This window comes from Hypanus sabinus, chromosome 30 (assembly GCF_030144855.1).
Source record: "Hypanus sabinus isolate sHypSab1 chromosome 30, sHypSab1.hap1, whole genome shotgun sequence".
NCBI lineage: Eukaryota > Metazoa > Chordata > Chondrichthyes > Myliobatiformes > Dasyatidae > Hypanus > Hypanus sabinus.
Genome location: NC_082735.1, coordinates 8,404,137 through 8,421,730, shown reverse-complemented (window position 1 = coordinate 8,421,730; position 17,594 = coordinate 8,404,137). Strand labels below are relative to the sequence as shown.

General features: G+C 55.7%; 2 protein-coding genes across 4 annotated transcripts in view; one reads left to right on the top strand and one right to left on the bottom strand.

The window, feature by feature from the left end:
• LOC132383387 (uncharacterized) overlaps positions 1 to 16,603 on the top strand; it is a 223,887-nt gene extending 207,284 nt beyond the window's left edge. The window contains exon 2 of the mRNA XM_059954285.1: positions 14,259 to 16,603. Within this exon, the coding sequence (XP_059810268.1) occupies positions 14,433 to 15,122 (690 nt within the window). The 5' untranslated portion in view covers positions 14,259 to 14,432 and the 3' untranslated portion in view covers positions 15,123 to 16,603. The remainder of the gene's footprint in view (positions 1 to 14,258) is intronic.
• Positions 1 to 17,594, bottom strand: part of LOC132383386 (potassium voltage-gated channel subfamily KQT member 4-like) — a 414,661-nt gene that overhangs the window by 190,745 nt on the left and 206,322 nt on the right. The window lies entirely within an intron of this gene.

The following is a 17,594-nucleotide window of genomic DNA, read 5'->3' as shown; positions in this document are numbered from 1 at the left end:
ACAGGGTGGGTGGGTCCGTACTTAGGGTCAGTGTGACACAGGGAGGGTGGGTCCGTACTCAGGGTCAGTGTAACACAGTGGGGGTGGGTCTGTACTGAGGGTCAGTGTGACACAGTGAGGGTGGGTCTGTACTCAGGGTTAGTTTGACACAGGGAGTGTGGGTTTGTACTCAGGGTCAGTGTAACACAGGGAGGGTGGGTCTGTACTCGGGGTCAGTGTAACACAGGGAGGGTGGGTCTGTACTCAGGGTCAGTGTGGCACAGGGAGTGTGCGTCTGTCTGTACTCAGGGTCAGTGTAACACAGGGAGGGTGGGTCTTTACTGAGGGTCAGTGTGACACTGAGAGGGTGGGTATGTACTCGGGTCAGTGAAACATATGGAGGGTCTGTCTGTACTCAGGGTCAGTGTAACACAGGGAGGGTCTGTCTGTACTCAGGGTCAGTGTAAAACAGGGAGGGTGGGTCTGTAGTCATGGTCACTGTAACAGAGGGAGGTTCTGTCTGTACTCAGTGTCAGTGTGAGACAGGGAGGATCTGTCTGTTCTCTGGGTCAGAGTGACACAGAGAGGGTGTGTCTGTACTCAGAGTCAGTTTGAGACAGGGAGGGTCTGTCTGTTCTCTGGGTCAGTGTGACACAGGGAGGGTGGGTCCGTTCTCAGGGTCAGTGTGACAATGGGAGGGTCTGTCTGTACTCAGGGTCAGTGTGAGACAGGGAGGATCTGTCTGTACTCAGGGTCAGTGTAACCCAGGTAGGGTGGGTCCGTACTCAGGGTCAGTGTGACATAGGGAGGGTGGGTCCGTACTCAGGGTCAGTGTGACACAGGGAGGGTGGGTCCGAACTCAGGGTCAGTGTAACACAGGGAGGGTGGGTCTGTACTCCGGGTCAGTGTAACACAGGGAGGCTCTGTCTGTACTGAGGGTCAGTGTAACACAGGGAGGGTAGGTCTGTACTCAGGGTCAGTGTAACACAGGGAAGGTGGGTCTGTACTCATTGTCAGTGTGACACAGGGAGGGTGGTCCGTACTCAGGGTCAGTGTGACACAGGGTGGGTGGGTCCGTACTCAGGGTCAGTGTGACACAGGGAGGGTGGGTCCGTACTCAGGGTCAGTGTAACACAGTGGGGGTGGGTCTGTACTGAGGGTCAGTGTGACACAGTGAGGGTGTGTCTGTACTCAGGGTTAGTTTGACACAGGGAGTGTGGGTTTGTACTCAGGGTCAGTGTAACACAGGGAGGGTGGGTCTGTACTCGGAGTCAGTGTAACACAGGGAGGGTGGGTCTGTACTCAGGGTCAGTGTGGCACAGGGAGTGTGCGTCTGTCTGTACTCAGGGTCAGTGTAACACAGGGAGGGTGGGTCTTTACTGAGGGTCAGTGTGACACAGGGAGGGTGAATCTTTACTCAGGGTCTGTGTGACTCGGGGAGGGTGGGTCTGTACTCAGGGTTAATGTAACTCAGTGAGGGCGGATCTGTACTCAGGGTCAGTGTGACACTGGGAGGGTGGGTCTGTACTCACGGTCAGTGTAACACAGGGAGGGTGGGTCCGTACTGAGGGTCAGTGTAACACAGAGAGGGTGAGTCTGTACTCAGGGTCAGTGTAAAAAGGGAGGGTGGGTCTGTAGTCATGGTCACTGTAACAGAAGGAGGTTCTGTCTGTACTCAGGGTCAGTGCAACACAGGGTCTGTCAGTACTCAGGGTCAGTGTAACACTGGGAGGGTCCGTACTCAGTGTCAGTGTAACACAGGGAGGGTCTGTCTATACTCAGGGTCCGTGTGACACAGGGAGGGTGTGTCCGTACTCAGGGTCAGTGTGACACAGGGAGGGTGGGTCTGTACTCAGGGTCAGTGAAACACAGGGAGGGTCTGTCTGTACTCATGGTCAGTGTAACACAGGGCGGGTGGGTCTGTATCAGGGTCAGTGTAACAGAGGGAGGGTGGGTCTGTACTCAGGGTCAGTGTGACACAGGGAGGGTGGGTCCGTACTCAGGGTCAGTGTAACACAGTGGGGGTGGGTCTGTACTGAGGGTCAGTGTGACACAGTGAGGGTGTGTCTGTACTCAGGGTTAGTTTGACACAGGGAGTGTGGGTTTGTACTCAGGGTCAGTGTAACACAGGGAGGGTGGGTCTGTACTCGGAGTCAGTGTAACACAGGGAGGGTGGGTCTGTACTCAGGGTCAGTGTGGCACAGGGAGTGTGCGTCTGTCTGTACTCAGGGTCAGTGTAACACAGGGAGGGTGGGTCTTTACTGAGGGTCAGTGTGACACAGGGAGGGTGAATCTTTACTCAGGGTCTGTGTGACTCGGGGAGGGTGGGTCTGTACTCAGGGTTAATGTAACTCAGTGAGGGCGGATCTGTACTCAGGGTCAGTGTGACACTGGGAGGGTGGGTCTGTACTCACGGTCAGTGTAACACAGGGAGGGTGGGTCCGTACTGAGGGTCAGTGTAACACAGAGAGGGTGAGTCTGTACTCAGGGTCAGTGTAAAAAGGGAGGGTGGGTCTGTAGTCATGGTCACTGTAACAGAAGGAGGTTCTGTCTGTACTCAGGGTCAGTGCAACACAGGGTCTGTCAGTACTCAGGGTCAGGGTAACACTGGGAGGGTCCGTACTCAGTGTCAGTGTAACACAGGGAGGGTCTGTCTATACTCAGGGTCCGTGTGACACAGGGAGGGTGTGTCCGTACTCAGGGTCAGTGTGACACAGGGAGGGTGGGTCTGTACTCAGGGTCAGTGAAACACAGGGAGGGTCTGTCTGTACTCAGGGTCAGTGTAACACAGGGAGGGTGGGTCTGTATCAGGGTCAGTGTAACAGAGGGAGGGTGGGTCTGTACTCAGGGTCTGTGTGACACACGGAGGGTGTGTCTGTACTCAGGGTCAGTGTAACACAGGGAAGGTGGGTCTGTACTCATTGTCAGTGTGACACAGGGAGGGTGGGTCTGTACTCAGGGTCAGTGTAACACAGGGAGGGTCTGTCTGAACTCAGGGTCAGTGTAACACTGGGAGGGTCAGTACTCAGTGTCAGTGTAACACAGGGAGGGTGGGTCTATACTCAGGGTCAGTGTAACACAGGGCGGGTGGGTCTGTAACAGGGTCATTATAACACATGGTCAGTGTGACACACGGAGGGTGGGTCTGTACTCAGGGTCAGTGTAACACAGGGAAGGTGGGTCTGTACTCAGGGTCAGTGTCACACAGGGAGGGTGGGTCTGTACTCAGGGTCAGTGTAATACTGGGAGGGTCCGTACTCAGGGTCAGTGTAACACAGGGAGGGTCAGTCTGTACTCAGGGTCAGTGTGACAGAGGGTGGGTTTGTACTCAGGGTCAGTGTAACACAGGGAGGGTGGGTCTGTACTCAGGGTCAGTGTAACACAGGGAGGGTCTGTCTGTATCAGGGTCAGTTTGACACAGGGAGGGTCTGTCTGTACTCAGGGTCAGTGTGACACTGGGAAGGTGGGTTTGTACTCAGGGTCAGTGTAACAGAGGGAGGGTGGGTCTGTACTCAGGGTCAGTGTAACACAGGGAGGTTGGGTCTGTACTCAGGGTCAGTTTGACACAGGGAGTGTGGGTCTGTACTAAGGGTCAGTGTAACACATGGAGGGTGGGTCTGTACTCAGGGTCAGTGTGGCACAGGGAGTGTGGGTCTGTCTGTACTCAGGGTCAGTGTAACACAGGGATGGTGGGTCTGTACTCAGGGTCAGCGTAACACAGGGAGGGTGGGTCCGAACTGAGGGTCAGTGTGACACAGGGATGGTGGGTCTGTACTCAGGGTCAGTTTGACACAGGGAGTGTGGGTCTGTACTCAGGGTCAGTGTAACACAGGGAGGGTGGGTCTGTACTCAGGGTCAGTGTGGCACAGGGAGTGTGCGTCTGTCTGTACTCAGGGTCAGTGTAACACAGGGAGGGTGGGTCTGTACTGAGGGTCAGTGTGACACAGGAAGGGTGAATCTGTACTCAGGGTCTGTGTGGCACGGGGAGGGTGGGTCTGTACTCAGGGTTAGTGTAACTCAGTGAGGGTGGATCTGTACTCAGGGTCAGTGTGACACTGGGAGAGTGCGTCTGTACTCAGGGTCAGTGTGACACAGAGAGGGTGGGTCTGTACTCAGGGTCAGTGAAATATATGGAGGGTCTGTCTGTACTCAGGGTCACTGTAACACAGAGAGGGTGAGTCTGTACTCAGGGTCAGTGTAACACAGGGAGGGTCTGTCTGTACTCAGGGTCAGTGTAACAGAGAGAGGGTGAGTCTGTACTCAGGGTCAGTGTAACACAGGGAGGGTGGGTCTGTAGTTATGGTCACTGTAACACAGGGAGGTTCTGTCTGTAATCAGGGTCAGTGTAACACAGGGAGGGTGGGTCCGTACTCAGGGTCAGTGTGACACAGAGAGGGTGTGTCTGTACTCAGAGTCAGTTTGAGACAGGGAGGGTCTGTCTGTTCTCTGGGTCAGTGTGACACAGGGAGGGTGGGTCTGTACTCAGGGTCAGTGTGACACACGGAGGGTGGGTCAGTAGTCAGGGTCAGTGTAACATCGGGAGGGTCTGTCTATACTCAGGGTTAGTGTAACACAGGGAGGTTGTCTGTACTCAGGTTCAGTGCAACACAGGGAGGGTCTGTCTGTACTCAGGGCAGTGTAACACAGGGAGGGTTGGTCTGTACTCAGGGTCACTGTGACACTGGGAGGCTCTGTCTGTACTCAGGGTCAGTGCGACACACGGAGGGTGGGACTGTACTCAGGGTCAGTGTGGCACAGGGAGTGTGGGTCTGTCTGTACTCAGGGTCAGCGTAACACAGGGAGTGTGGGTCTGTACTCACGGTCAGTGTGACACAGGGAGGGTCTCTCTGTACTCAGGGTCAGTGTATCACAGGGAAGGTGGGTCTGTACTCAGGGTCAGTGTGACACACGGAGGGTGGGTCTGTAGTCAGGGTCAGTGTAACACAGGGCGGGTGGGACTGTACTCAGGGTCAGTGTAACACAGGGAGGGTGGGTCTGTACTCAGGGTCAGTGTAACACAGGGAAGGTGGGTCAGAACTCAGGGTGAGTGTGACACAGGGTGTGTGGGTCTGTACTCAGGGTCAGTGTAACAGAGGGAGGGTGGGTCTGTACTCAGGAACTGTGTAACACAGGGAGGGTGGGTCTGTACTCAGGGTCAGTTTGACACAGGGAGTTTGGGTCTGTACTAAGGGTCAGTGTAACACAGGGAGGGTGGGTGTGTACTCAGGGTCAGTGTGGTACAGGGAGTGTGGGTCTGTCTGTACTCAGGGTCAGCGTAACACAGGGAGTGTGGGTCTGTACTCACGGTCAGTGTAACACAGGGTCTGTCTGTACTCAGGGTCAGGGTAACACTGGGAGGGTCCGTACTCAGGGTCAGTGTAACACAGGGAGGGTCTGTCTATACTCAGGGTCAGTGTGACACAGGGAGGGTGGGTCCGTACTCAGGGTCCGTGTGACACAGGGAGGGTGTGTCCGTACTCAGGGTCAGTGTGACACAGGGAGGGTGGGTCTGTACTCAGGGTCAGTGTAACACAGGGAGGGTCTGTCTGTACTCAGGGTCAGTGTAACACAGGGAGGGTGGGTCTGTATCAGGGTCAGTGTAACAGAGGGAGGGTGGGTCTGTACTCATTGTCAGTGTTACACAGGGAGGGTGGGTGTGTAGTCATGGTCACTGTAACAGAGGGAGGTTCTGTCTGTACTCAGTGTCAGTGTGAGACAGGGAGGATCTGTCTGTTCTCTGGGTCAGAGTGACACAGAGAGGGTGTGTCTGTACTCAGAGTCAGTTTGAGACAGGGAGGGTCTGTCTGTTCTCTGGGTCAGTGTGACACAGGGAGGGTGGGTCCGTTCTCAGGGTCAGTGTGACAATGGGAGGGTCTGTCTGTACTCAGGGTCAGTGTGAGACAGGGAGGATCTGTCTGTACTCAGGGTCAGTGTAACCCAGGTAGGGTGGGTCCGTACTCAGGGTCAGTATGACATAGGGAGGGTGGGTCCGTACTCAGGGTCAGTGTGACACAGGGAGGGTGGGTCCGAACTCAGGGTCAGTGTAACACAGGGAGGGTGGGTCTGTACTCCGGGTCAGTGTAACACAGGGAGGCTCTGTCTGTACTGAGGGTCAGTGTAACACAGGGAGTGTAGGTCTGTACTCAGGGTCAGTGTAACACAGGGAAGGTGGGTCTGTACTCATTGTCAGTGTGACACAGGGAGGGTGGTCCGTACTCAGGGTCAGTGTGACACAGGGTGGGTGGGACCGTACTCAGGGTCAGTGTGACACAGGGAGGGTGGGTCCGTACTCAGGGTCAGTGTAACACAGTGGGGGTGGGTCTGTACTGAGGGTCAGTGTGACACAGTGAGGGTGGGTCTGTACTCAGGGTTAGTTTGACACAGGGAGTGTGGGTTTGTACTCAGGGTCAGTGTAACACAGGGAGGGTGGGTCTGTACTCGGGGTCAGTGTAACACAGGGAGGGTGGGTCTGTACTCAGGGTCAGTGTGGCACAGGGAGTGTGCGTCTGTCTGTACTCAGGGTCAGTGTAACACAGGGAGGGTGGGTCTTTACTGAGGGTCAGTGTGACACAGGGAGGGTGAATCTTTACTCAGGGTCTGTGTGACTCGGGGAGGGTGGGTCTGTACTCAGGGTTAATGTAACTCAGTGAGGGCGGATCTGTACTCAGGGTCAGTGTGACACTGGGAGGGTGGGTCTGTACTCACGGTAGGTGTAACACAGGGAGGGTGGGTCCGTACTGAGGGTCAGTGTAACACAGAGAGGGTGAGTCTGTACTCAGGGTCAGTGTAAAAAAGGGAGGGTGGGTCTGTAGTCATGGTCACTGTAACAGAAGGAGGTTCTGTCTGTACTCAGGGTCAGTGCAACACAGGGTCTGTCAGTACTCAGGGTCAGGGTAACACTGGGAGGGTCCGTACTCAGTGTCAGTGTAACACAGGGAGGGTCTGTCTATACTCAGGGTCCGTGTGACACAGGGAGGGTGTGTCCGTACTCAGGGTCAGTGTGACACAGGGAGGGTGGGTCTGTACTCAGGGTCAGTGAAACACAGGGAGGGTCTGTCTGTACTCAGGGTCAGTGTAACACAGGGAGGGTGGGTCTGTATCAGGTTCAGTGTAACAGAGGGAGGGTGGGTCTGTACTCAGGGTCTGTGTGACACACGGAGGGTGTGTCTGTACTCAGGGTCAGTGTAACACAGGGAAGGTGGGTCTGTACTCATTGTCAGTGTGACACAGGGGGGGTGGGTCTGTACTCAGGGTTAGTGTAACACAGGGAGGGTCTGTCTGAACTCAGGGTCAGTATAACACTGGGAGGGTCAGTACTCAGTGTCAGTGTAACACAGGGAGGGTGGGTCTATACTCAGGGTCAGTGTAACACAGGGCGGGTGGGTCTGTAACAGGGTCATTATAACACATGGTCAGTGTGACACACGGAGGGTGGGTCTGTACTCAGGGTCAGTGTAACACAGGGAAGGTGGGTCTGTACTCAGGGTCAGTGTCACACAGGGAGGGTGGGTCTGTACTCAGGGTCAGTGTAATACTGGAAGGGTCCGTACTCAGGGTCAGTGTAACACAGGGAGGGTCAGTCTGTACTCAGGGTCAGTGTGACAGAGGGTGGGTTTGTACTCAGGGTCAGTGTAACACAGGGAGGGTGGGTCTGTACTCAGGGTCAGTGTAACACAGGGAGGGTCTGTCTGTATCAGGGTCAGTTTGACACAGGGAGGGTCTGTCTGTACTCAGGGTCAGTGTGACACTGGGAAGGTGGGTCTGTACTCAGGGTCAGTGTAACAGAGGGAGGGTGGGTCTGTACTCAGGGTCAGTGTAACACAGGGAGGTTGGGTCTGTACTCAGGGTCAGTTTGACACAGGGAGTGTGGGTCTGTACTAAGGGTCAGTGTAACACATGGAGGGTGGGTCTGTACTCAGGGTCAGTGTGGCACAGGGAGTGTGGGTCTGTCTGTACTCAGGGTCAGTGTAACACAGGGATGGTGGGTCTGTACTCAGGGTCAGCGTAACACAGGGAGGGTGGGTCTGAACTGAGGGTCAGTGTGACACAGGGATGGTGGGTCTGTACTCAGGGTCAGTTTGACACAGGGAGTGTGGGTCTGTACTCAGGGTCAGTGTAACACAGGGAGGGTGGGTCTGTACTCAGGGTCAGTGTGGCACAGGGAGTGTGCGTCTGTCTGTACTCAGGGTCAGTGTAACACAGGGAGGGTGGGTCTGTACTGAGGGTCAGTGTGACACAGGGAGGGTGAATCTGTACTCAGGGTCTGTGTGGCACGGGGAGGGTGGGTCTGTTCTCAGGGTTAGTGTAACTCAGTGAGGGTGGATCTGTACTCAGGGTCAGTGTGACACTGGGAGGGTGCGTCTGTACTCAGGGGCAGTGTGACACAGAGAGGGTGGGTCTGTACTCAGGGTCAGTGAAATACATGGAGGGTCTGTCTGTACTCAGGGTCACTGTAACACAGAGAGGGTGAGTCTGTACTCAGGGTCAGTGTAACACAGGGAGGGTCTGTCTGTACTCAGGGTCAGTGTAACAGAGAGAGGGTGAGTCTGTACTCAGGGTCAGTGTAACACAGGGAGGGTGGGTCTGTAGTTATGGTCACTGTAACACAGGGAGGTTCTGTCTGTAATCAGGGTCAGTGTAACACAGAGAGGGTGTGTCTGTACTCAGAGTCAGTTTGAGACAGGGAGGGTCTGTCTGTTCTCTGGGTCAGTGTGACACAGGGAGGGTGGGTCTGTACTCAGGGTCTGTGTGACACACGGAGGGTGGGTCTGTAGTCAGGGTCAGTGTAACATCGGGAGGGTCTGTCTATACTCAGGGTTAGTGTAACATAGGGAGGTTGAGTCTGTACTCAGGTTCAGTGCAACACAGGGAGGGTCTGTCTGTACTCAGGGCAGTGTAACACAGGGAGGGTTGGTCTGTACTCAGGGTCACTGTGACACTGGGAGGCTCTGTCTGTACTCAGGGTCAGTGCGACACACGGAGGGTGGGACTGTACTCAGGGTCAGTGTGGCACAGGGAGTGTGGGTCTGTCTGTACTCAGGGTCAGCGTAACACAGGGAGGGTGGGTCTGTACTCACGGTCAGTGTGACACAGGGAGGGTCTCTCTGTACTCAGGGTCAGTGTATCACAGGGAAGGTGGGTCTGTACTCAGGGTCAGTGTGACACACGGAGGGTGGGTCTGTAGTCAGGGTCAGTGTAACACAGGGAGGGTTGGTCTGTACTCAGGGTCACTGTGACACAGAGAGGGTGGGTCTGTACTCAGGGTCAGTGTGGCACAGGGAGTGTGCGTCTGTACTCAGGGTCAGTGTAACACAGGGAGGGTGGGTCTGTACTCGGGGTCAGTGTAACAGGGAGGGTGGGTCTGTACTCAGGGTCAGTGTGGCACAGGGAGTGTGCGTCTGTCTGTACTCAGGGTCAGTGTAACACAGGGAGGGTGGGTCTTTACTGAGGGTCAGTGTGACACTGAGAGGGTGGGTATGTACTCAGGGTCAGTGAAACATATGGAGGGTCTGTCTGTACTCAGGGTCAGTGTAACACAGAGAGGGTGAGTCTGTACTCAGGGTCAGTGTAAAACAGGGAGGGTGGGTCTGTAGTCATGGTCACTGTAACAGAGGGAGGTTCTGTCTGTACTCAGTGTCAGTGTGAGACAGGGAGGATCTGTCTGTTCTCTGGGTTAGAGTGACACAGAGAGGGTGTGTCTGTACTCAGAGTCGTTTGAGACAGGGAGGGTCTGTCTGTTCTCTGGGTCAGTGTGACACAGGGAGGGTGGGTCCGTTCTCAGGGTCAGTGTGACAATGGGAGGGTCTGTCTGTACTCAGGGTCAGTGTGAGACAGGGAGGATCTGTCTGTACTCAGGGTCAGTGTAACCCAGGTAGGGTGGGTCCGTACTCAGGGTCAGTGTGACATAGGGAGGGTGGGTCCGTACTCAGGGTCAGTGTGACACAGGGAGGGTGGGTCCGAACTCAGGGTCATTGTAACACAGGGAGGGTGGGTCTGTACTCCGGGTCAGTGTAACACAGGGAGGTTCTGTCTGTACTGAGGGTCAGTGTAACACAGGGAGGGTAGGTCTGTACTCAGGGTCAGTGTAACACAGGGAAGGTGGGTCTGTACTCATTGTCAGTGTGACACAGGGAGGGTGGTCCGTTCTCAGGGTCAGTGTGACACAGGGTGGGTGGGTCCGTACTCAGGGTCAGTGTGACACAGGGAGGGTGGGTCAAGTACTCAGGGTCAGTGTAACACAGTGGGGGTGGGTCTGTACTGAGGGTCAGTGTGACACAGTGAGGGTGGGTCTGTACTCAGGGTTAGTTTGACACAGGGAGTGTGGGTTTGTGCTCAGGGTCAGTGTAACAAAGGGAGGGTGGTCTGTACTCGGGGTCAGTGTAACACAGGGAGGGTGGGTCTGTACTCAGGGTCAGTGTGGCACAGGGAGTGTGCGTCTGTCTGTACTCAGGGTCAGTGTAACACAGGGAGGGTGGGTCTTTACTGAGGGTCAGTGTGACACAGGGAGGGTGAATCTTTACTCAGGGTCTGTGTGACTCGGGGAGGGTGGGTCTGTACTCAGGGTTAATGTAACTCAGTGAGGGCGGATCTGTACTCAGGGTCAGTGTGACACTGGGAGGGTGGGTCTGTACTCACGGTCAGTGTAACACAGGGAGGGTGGGTCCGTACTGAGGGTCAGTGTAACACAGAGAGGGTGAGTCTGTACTCAGGGTCAGTGTAAAAAAGGGAGGGTGGGTCTGTAGTCATGGTCACTGTAACAGAAGGAGGTTCTGTCTGTACTCAGGGTCAGTGCAACACAGGGTCTGTCAGTACTCAGGGTCAGTGTAACACTGGGAGGGTCCGTACTCAGTGTCAGTGTAACACAGGGAGGGTCTGTCTATACTCAGGGTCCGTGTGACACAGGGAGGGTGTGTCCGTACTCAGGGTCAGTGTGACACAGGAGGGTGGGTCTGTACTCAGGGTCAGTGAAACACAGGGAGGGTCTGTCTGTACTCAGGGTCAGTGTAACACAGGGAGGGTGGGTCTGTATCAGGGTCAGTGTAACAGAGGGAGGGTGGGTCTGTACTCAGGGTCTGTGTGACACACGGAGGGTGTGTCTGTACTCAGGGTCAGTGTAACACAGGGAAGGTGGGTCTGTACTCATTGTCAGTGTGACACAGGGAGGGTGGGTCCTGTACTCAGGGTCAGTGTAACACAGGGAGGGTCTGTCTGAACTCAGGGTCAGTGTAACACTGGGAGGGTCAGTACTCAGTGTCAGTGTAACACAGGGAGGGTGGGTCTATACTCAGGGTCAGTGTAACACAGGGCGGGTGGGTCTGTAACAGGGTCATTATAACACATGGTCAGTGTGACACACGGAGGGTGGGTCTGTACTCAGGGTCAGTGTAACACAGGGAAGGTGGGTCTGTACTCAGGGTCAGTGTCCACACAGGGAGGGTGGGGTCTGTACTCAGGGTCAGTGTAATACTGGGAGGGTCCGTACTCAGGGTCAGTGTAACACAGGGAGGGTCAGTCTGTACTCAGGGTCAGTGTGACAGAGGGTGGGTTTGTACTCAGGGTCAGTGTAACACAGGGAGGGTGGGTCTGTACTCAGGGTCAGTGTAACACAGGGAGGGTCTGTCTGTATCAGGGTCAGTTTGACACAGGGAGGGTCTGTCTGTACTCAGGGTCAGTGTGACACTGGGAAGGTGGGTCTGTACTCAGGGTCAGTGTAACAGAGGGAGGGTGGGTCTGTACTCAGGGTCAGTGTAACACAGGGAGGTTGGGTCTGTACTCAGGGTCAGTTTGACACAGGGAGTGTGGGTCTGTACTAAGGGTCAGTGTAAACACATGGAGGGTGGGTCTGTACTCAGGGTCAGTGTGGCACAGGGAGTGTGGGTCTGTCTGTACTCAGGGTCAGTGTAACACAGGGATGGTGGGTCTGTACTCAGGGTCAGCGTAACACAGGGAGGGTGGGTCCGAACTGAGGGTCAGTGTGACACAGGGATGGTGGGTCTGTACTCAGGGTCAGTTTGACACAGGGAGTGTGGGTCTGTACTCAGGGTCAGTGTAACACAGGGAGGGTGGGTCTGTACTCAGGGTCAGTGTGGCATAGGGAGTGTGCGTCTGTCTGTACTCAGGGTCAGTGTAACACAGGGAGGGTGGGTCTGTACTGAGGGTCAGTGTGACACAGGAGGGTGAATCTGTACTCAGGGTCTGTGTGGCACGGGGAGGGTGGGTCTGTACTCAGGGTTAGTGTAACTCAGTGAGGGTGGATCTGTACTCAGGGTCAGTGTGACACTGGGAGGGTGCGTCTGTACTCAGGGTCAGTGTGACACAGAGAGGGTGGGTCTGTACTCAGGGTCAGTGAAATACATGGAGGGTCTGTCTGTACTCAGGGTCACTGTAACACAGAGAGGGTGAGTCTGTACTCAGGGTCAGTGTAACACAGGGAGGGGTCTGTCTGTACTCAGGGTCAGTGTAACAGAGAGAGGGTGAGTCTGTACTCAGGGTCAGTGTAACACAGGGAGGGTGGGTCTGTAGTTATGGTCACTGTAACACAGGAGGTTCTGTCTGTAATCAGGGTCAGTGTAACACAGGGAGGGTGGGTCCGTACTCAGGGTCAGTGTGACACAGAGAGGGTGTGTCTGTACTCAGAGTCAGTTTGAGACAGGGAGGGTCTGTCTGTTCTCTGGGTCAGTGTGACACAGGGAGGGTGGTTCTGTACTCAGGGTCAGTGTGACACACGGAGGGTGGGTCTGTAGTCAGGGTCAGTGTAACATCGGGAGGGTCTGTCTATACTCAGGGTTAGTGTAACACAGGGAGGTTGAGTCTGTACTCAGGTTCAGTGCAACACAGGGAGGGTCTGTCTGTACTCAGGGCAGTGTAACACAGGGAGGGTTGGTCTGTACTCAGGGTCACTGTGACACTGGGAGGCTCTGTCTGTACTCAGGGTCAGTGCGACACACGGAGGGTGGGACTGTACTCAGGGTCAGTGTGGCACAGGGAGTGTGGGTCTGTCTGTACTCAGGGTCAGCATAACACAGGGAGGTGGGTCTGTACTCACGGTCAGTGTGACACAGGGAGGGTCTCTCTGTACTCAGGGTCAGTGTATCACAGGGAAGGTGGGTCTGTACTCAGGGTCAGTGTGACACACGGAGGGTGGGTCTGTAGTCAGGGTCAGTGTAACACAGGGAGGGTTGGTCTGTACTCAGGGTCACTGTGACACTGGGAGGCTCTGTCTGTACTCAGGGTCAGTGCGACACACGGAGGGTGGGACTGTACTCAGGGTCAGTGTAACACAGGGAGGGTGGGTCTGTACTCAGGGTCAGTGTAACACAGGGAAGGTGGTTCAGAACTCAGGGTGAGTGTGACACAGGGTGTGTGGGTCTGTACTCAGGGTCAGTGTAACAGAGGGAGGGTGGGTCTGTACTCAGGGACTGTGTAACACAGGGAGGGTGGGTCTGTACTCAGGGTCAGTTTGACACAGGGAGTTTGGGTCTGTACTAAGGGTCAGTGTGGTACAGGGAGTGTGGGTCTGTCTGTACTCAGGGTCAGCGTAACACAGGGAGTGTGGGTCTGTACTCACGGTCAGTGTAACACAGGGTCTGTCTGTACTCAGGGTCAGGGTAACACTGGGAGGGTCCGTACTCAGGGTCAGTGTAACGCAGGGAGGGTCTGTCTATACTCAGGGTCCGTGTGACACAGGGAGGGTGTGTCCGTACTCAGGGTCAGTGTGACACAGGGAGGGTGGGTCTGTACTCAGGGTCAGTGTAACACAGGGAGGGTCTGTCTGTACTCAGGGTCAGCGTAACACAGGGAGGGTCGGTTTGTACTGAGGGTCAGTGTGACACAGGGTGAGTGAATCTGTACTCAGGGTCTGTGTGACACGGGGAGGGTCTGTCTGTACTCAGGGTCAGTGTAACACAGGGAGGGTGTGTCCGTACTCAGTGTCAGTGTAACACTGGGATGGTGGGTCCTGTACTCAGGGTCAGTGTAACAGAGGGAGGGTGGGTCTGTACTCAGGGTCAGTGTGACACAGGGAGGGTCTGTCTGTACTCAGGGTCAGTGTATCACAGGGAAGGTGGGTCTGTACTCAGGGTCAGTGTGACACACGGAGGGTGGGTCTGTAGTCAGGGTCAGTGTAACACAGTGAGGGTGTGTCTGTACTCAGGGTCAGTGTAACACAGGGAGGGTGTGTCTGTACTCAGGGTCAGTGTAACACTGGGTGGGTCCTGTGGTGAACTATGTGCCTGTCTGGACACGCCCCCTTCTGACTACTCCTGTGGCTCCTCCCACAGGCCCCTGTATAAAGGCGATCGAGGTCTGATCCTCTGCCTCAGTCTCCAGGACGTAGTGTGGTGGTCACTCACTGCTGGTTCCTTCTTCAGTCAATAAAAGCCGATATCTCGCCTTACGTCTCAGAGTGAGTTATTGATGGTGCATCAATTTTATTGACCTGAACATTTTAAAACATGAAAACCGTTTTACGTCCGGAAAGGTTGGATTTGGACCCTCAAGACCCTGAAGCAGCTCTTGCTTTTGAACTCTGGCTTGCATGCTTCCAATCGTACTTGGCGGAGCTTCGTGCGACTGACCCTGCCGTTATGTACAGAATTCTCCTCTCGAGGGTCACCCGAAAAGTTTATTCCAGTATCCGGGACCTGCCGACCTACGCAGGGGCACTGGACGCCCTCAAAAGACAGTACCTGCGGCCGGTGAACACCGTCTACGCAAGACATCGTTTAGCTACCCGGCGACAGCGGCCTGGCGAATCGTGCGCTGAGTTTCTCCGAGCACTACAGACGCTCGTCCGAACTTGTGACTGCGAAACGCTCACAGCAGAACAACATGCGGAGCTGCTGGTGCGAGACGCCTTTGTGACGGGACTGAGGTCAGTGTACGTGCGCCAGCAACTGCTGGAACACTCCGACCTTACCTTACCCTCGGCGATCGAGACGGCCAACGCTCTGGAAGCTGCACTGCACTACGCCAACGCTGTCCAGTCGCGCGATTCCCCACCAGTTCCGTGGACCTCAGATCCCACCACCGCCGGCTCCCGCGAGCGAAATCGCCGCTGCCAGTCGCGATTCCACGAGCTCCCCGAACCTGACCACGGCGGTGGCCTATCAGAAGCCTGTGCTTTGTTATTTCTGTGGCCATAAAAAACACTCTCGAAAACGCTGCCCAGCGCGAGAAGCGACCTGCTCCAGCTGCGGAAAGCGGGGCCATTTCGCCAAGGTCTGTAAGTCTCAACTGCGAGCGGAGTGCAGCGCTGCGGGTGAAACATGGGGGCTGCCATCTTGCATGCCCGGATGTGGGCGGCCATCTTTGTCGACATCAGCACGCCCCGCCCCCGGCCCTCCGATGCGTACCGGGTACCCCGGATGTGGGCGGCCATCTTTGTCGGCGTCAGCACGCCCCACCCCCGACCCTCCGATGCGTACCGGGTACCCCGGATGTGGGCGGCCATCTTTGTTGACGTCAGCACGCCCCATCCCCGACCCTCCGATGCTTACCGGGTACCCCGACGGCTCAACTCTGGCCACTGTAACCCTCGACCAAAGCGCCCCAAACCAGCTTACAAGGTCCATGATGGACATCCGGGTGGAGGGGCACAGGACTAGATGCCTGTTTGACATGGGCAGCACTAAGAGCTTCATTCACCCGGACACAGTGCAACGCTGCGGACTCGCAACACGGCCAGTAAGCCAGAAGATCCATTTGGTTTCTGGGTCGCATTCCACAGACATCCGGGCGGGTTGTGTAGCGACATTGGTGGTGCAAGGCACAGAATATCAGAACTTTGCGCTACTGGTCATGCCTAAACTGTGCGCACCTGTGCTATTGGGGCTGGACTTCCAGAGCCATCTCGAAAGTGTGACTATGGTATATGATGGGCCCCTCCCACCACTCACTGTCAGGAATCCTCAGTTTTGTGGGACTTCATCACTACTGACCACACACACACAGCGACACACACATCCCATCCAACACCATGCCGACAGCTGCGCTACCGACACCACTTGCAGTCTCTCCACCCTCAAGGTCCCTCCCCCACCGCTGTTCGCCAACCTGACCCCGACTGTAAACCGGTGGCAACTAAAAGCAGGAGGTACAGTGCGGGGAACAGGGCCTTCATTCAGTCAGAGGTGCAGTGGCTGCTCAGGGAGGGGATCATCGAGCCAAGCACAAGCCCTTGGAGGGCCCAGGTGGTCGGACGGTGGCCCCACCCCCCCCCACGAACTCCTATTCTCTTTTCCCAGGAAGTTTGTCACTCTACCAGTTTGGCTGATGTCCCAGGGGCCAGTGCTGCTCCGGAAACATGTGAGGAGCAATAAATACTCCCTGTTGGTCGAGAGGGTTCACCTTCTGCATGCGAACCCCCAGTATTGCTACGTGGTCTTACCTGATGGGCGGGAGGACACGGTCTCCATCCGCGACCTGGCACCCGCAGGTGCAGCAGACCACTACCCTGAACACTTTCCGGTAACTATGAACCCTGTACCCGAGATGACACCGCGCTCACCAGGCCCTACACAGACTCCTCATGACACTTATATACCAGGTGCCTCGCACATGCATGAGCTGGAACCAGCACAACCTCCGTCTCCTGTGCAATCACCAATGTCGCCGGCATCGGTGCAATCACGGTGCTACGTAGATCGCAGCGACAGATTCGACCACCTGATAGACTTGACCTGTAAGAAACTTCGCCGCATGGGGACTCTTTCAAACAAAGGGGGGGGGGGGGTGAATGTGGTGAACTATGTGCCTGTCTGGACACGCCCCCTTCTGACTGCTCCTGTGGCTCCTCCCACAGGCTCCTGTATAAAGGCGATCGAGGTCTGATCCTCTGCCTCATTCTCCAGGATGTAATATGATGGTCACTCACTGCTGGTTCCTTCTTCAGTCAATAAAAGCCGATATCTCGCCTTACGTCTCAGAGTGAGTTGTTGATGGTGCATCAGGTCCGTACTCAGGATCAGTGTGACACAGGGAGGGTGGGTCCGTACTCAGAGTCAGTGTAACACAGGGAGGGTGGGTCTGTACTCAGGGTCAGTGTAACACAGGGAGGGTGGGTCCGTACTCAGAGTCAGTGTAACACAGGGAGGGTGGGTCTGTACTCAGGGTCAGTGTGACACGGGGAGGGTGGGTCTGTACTCAGGGTCAGTGTAACACAGAGAGGGTGGGTCCGTATTCAGGGTCAGTGTAACACAGGGAGGGTGGGTCCGAACTCAGGATCAGTGTGACACAGGGAGGGTGGGTCTGTACTCAGGGTCAATGTGACACAGGGAGGGTGGGTCTGTACTCAGGGTCAGTGTAACACAGGGAGGGTCTGTCTGTACTCAGGGTCAGTGTAATACAGGGAGGGTCTGTCTGTACTCAGGGTCAGTGTAACACAGGGAGGGTGGGTCTGTACTCAGGGTCAGTGTAACACAGGGAGGGTCTGTCTGTACTCAGGGTCAGTGTAACACAGGGAGGGTCTGTCTGTACTCAGGGTCAGTGTAACACAGGGAGGGTCTGTCTGTACTCAGGGTCAGTGTAACACAGGGAGGGTGGGTCTGTACTCAGGGTCAGTGTAACACAGGGAGGGTCTGTCTGTACTCAGGGTCAGTGTAACACAGAGGGGGTGG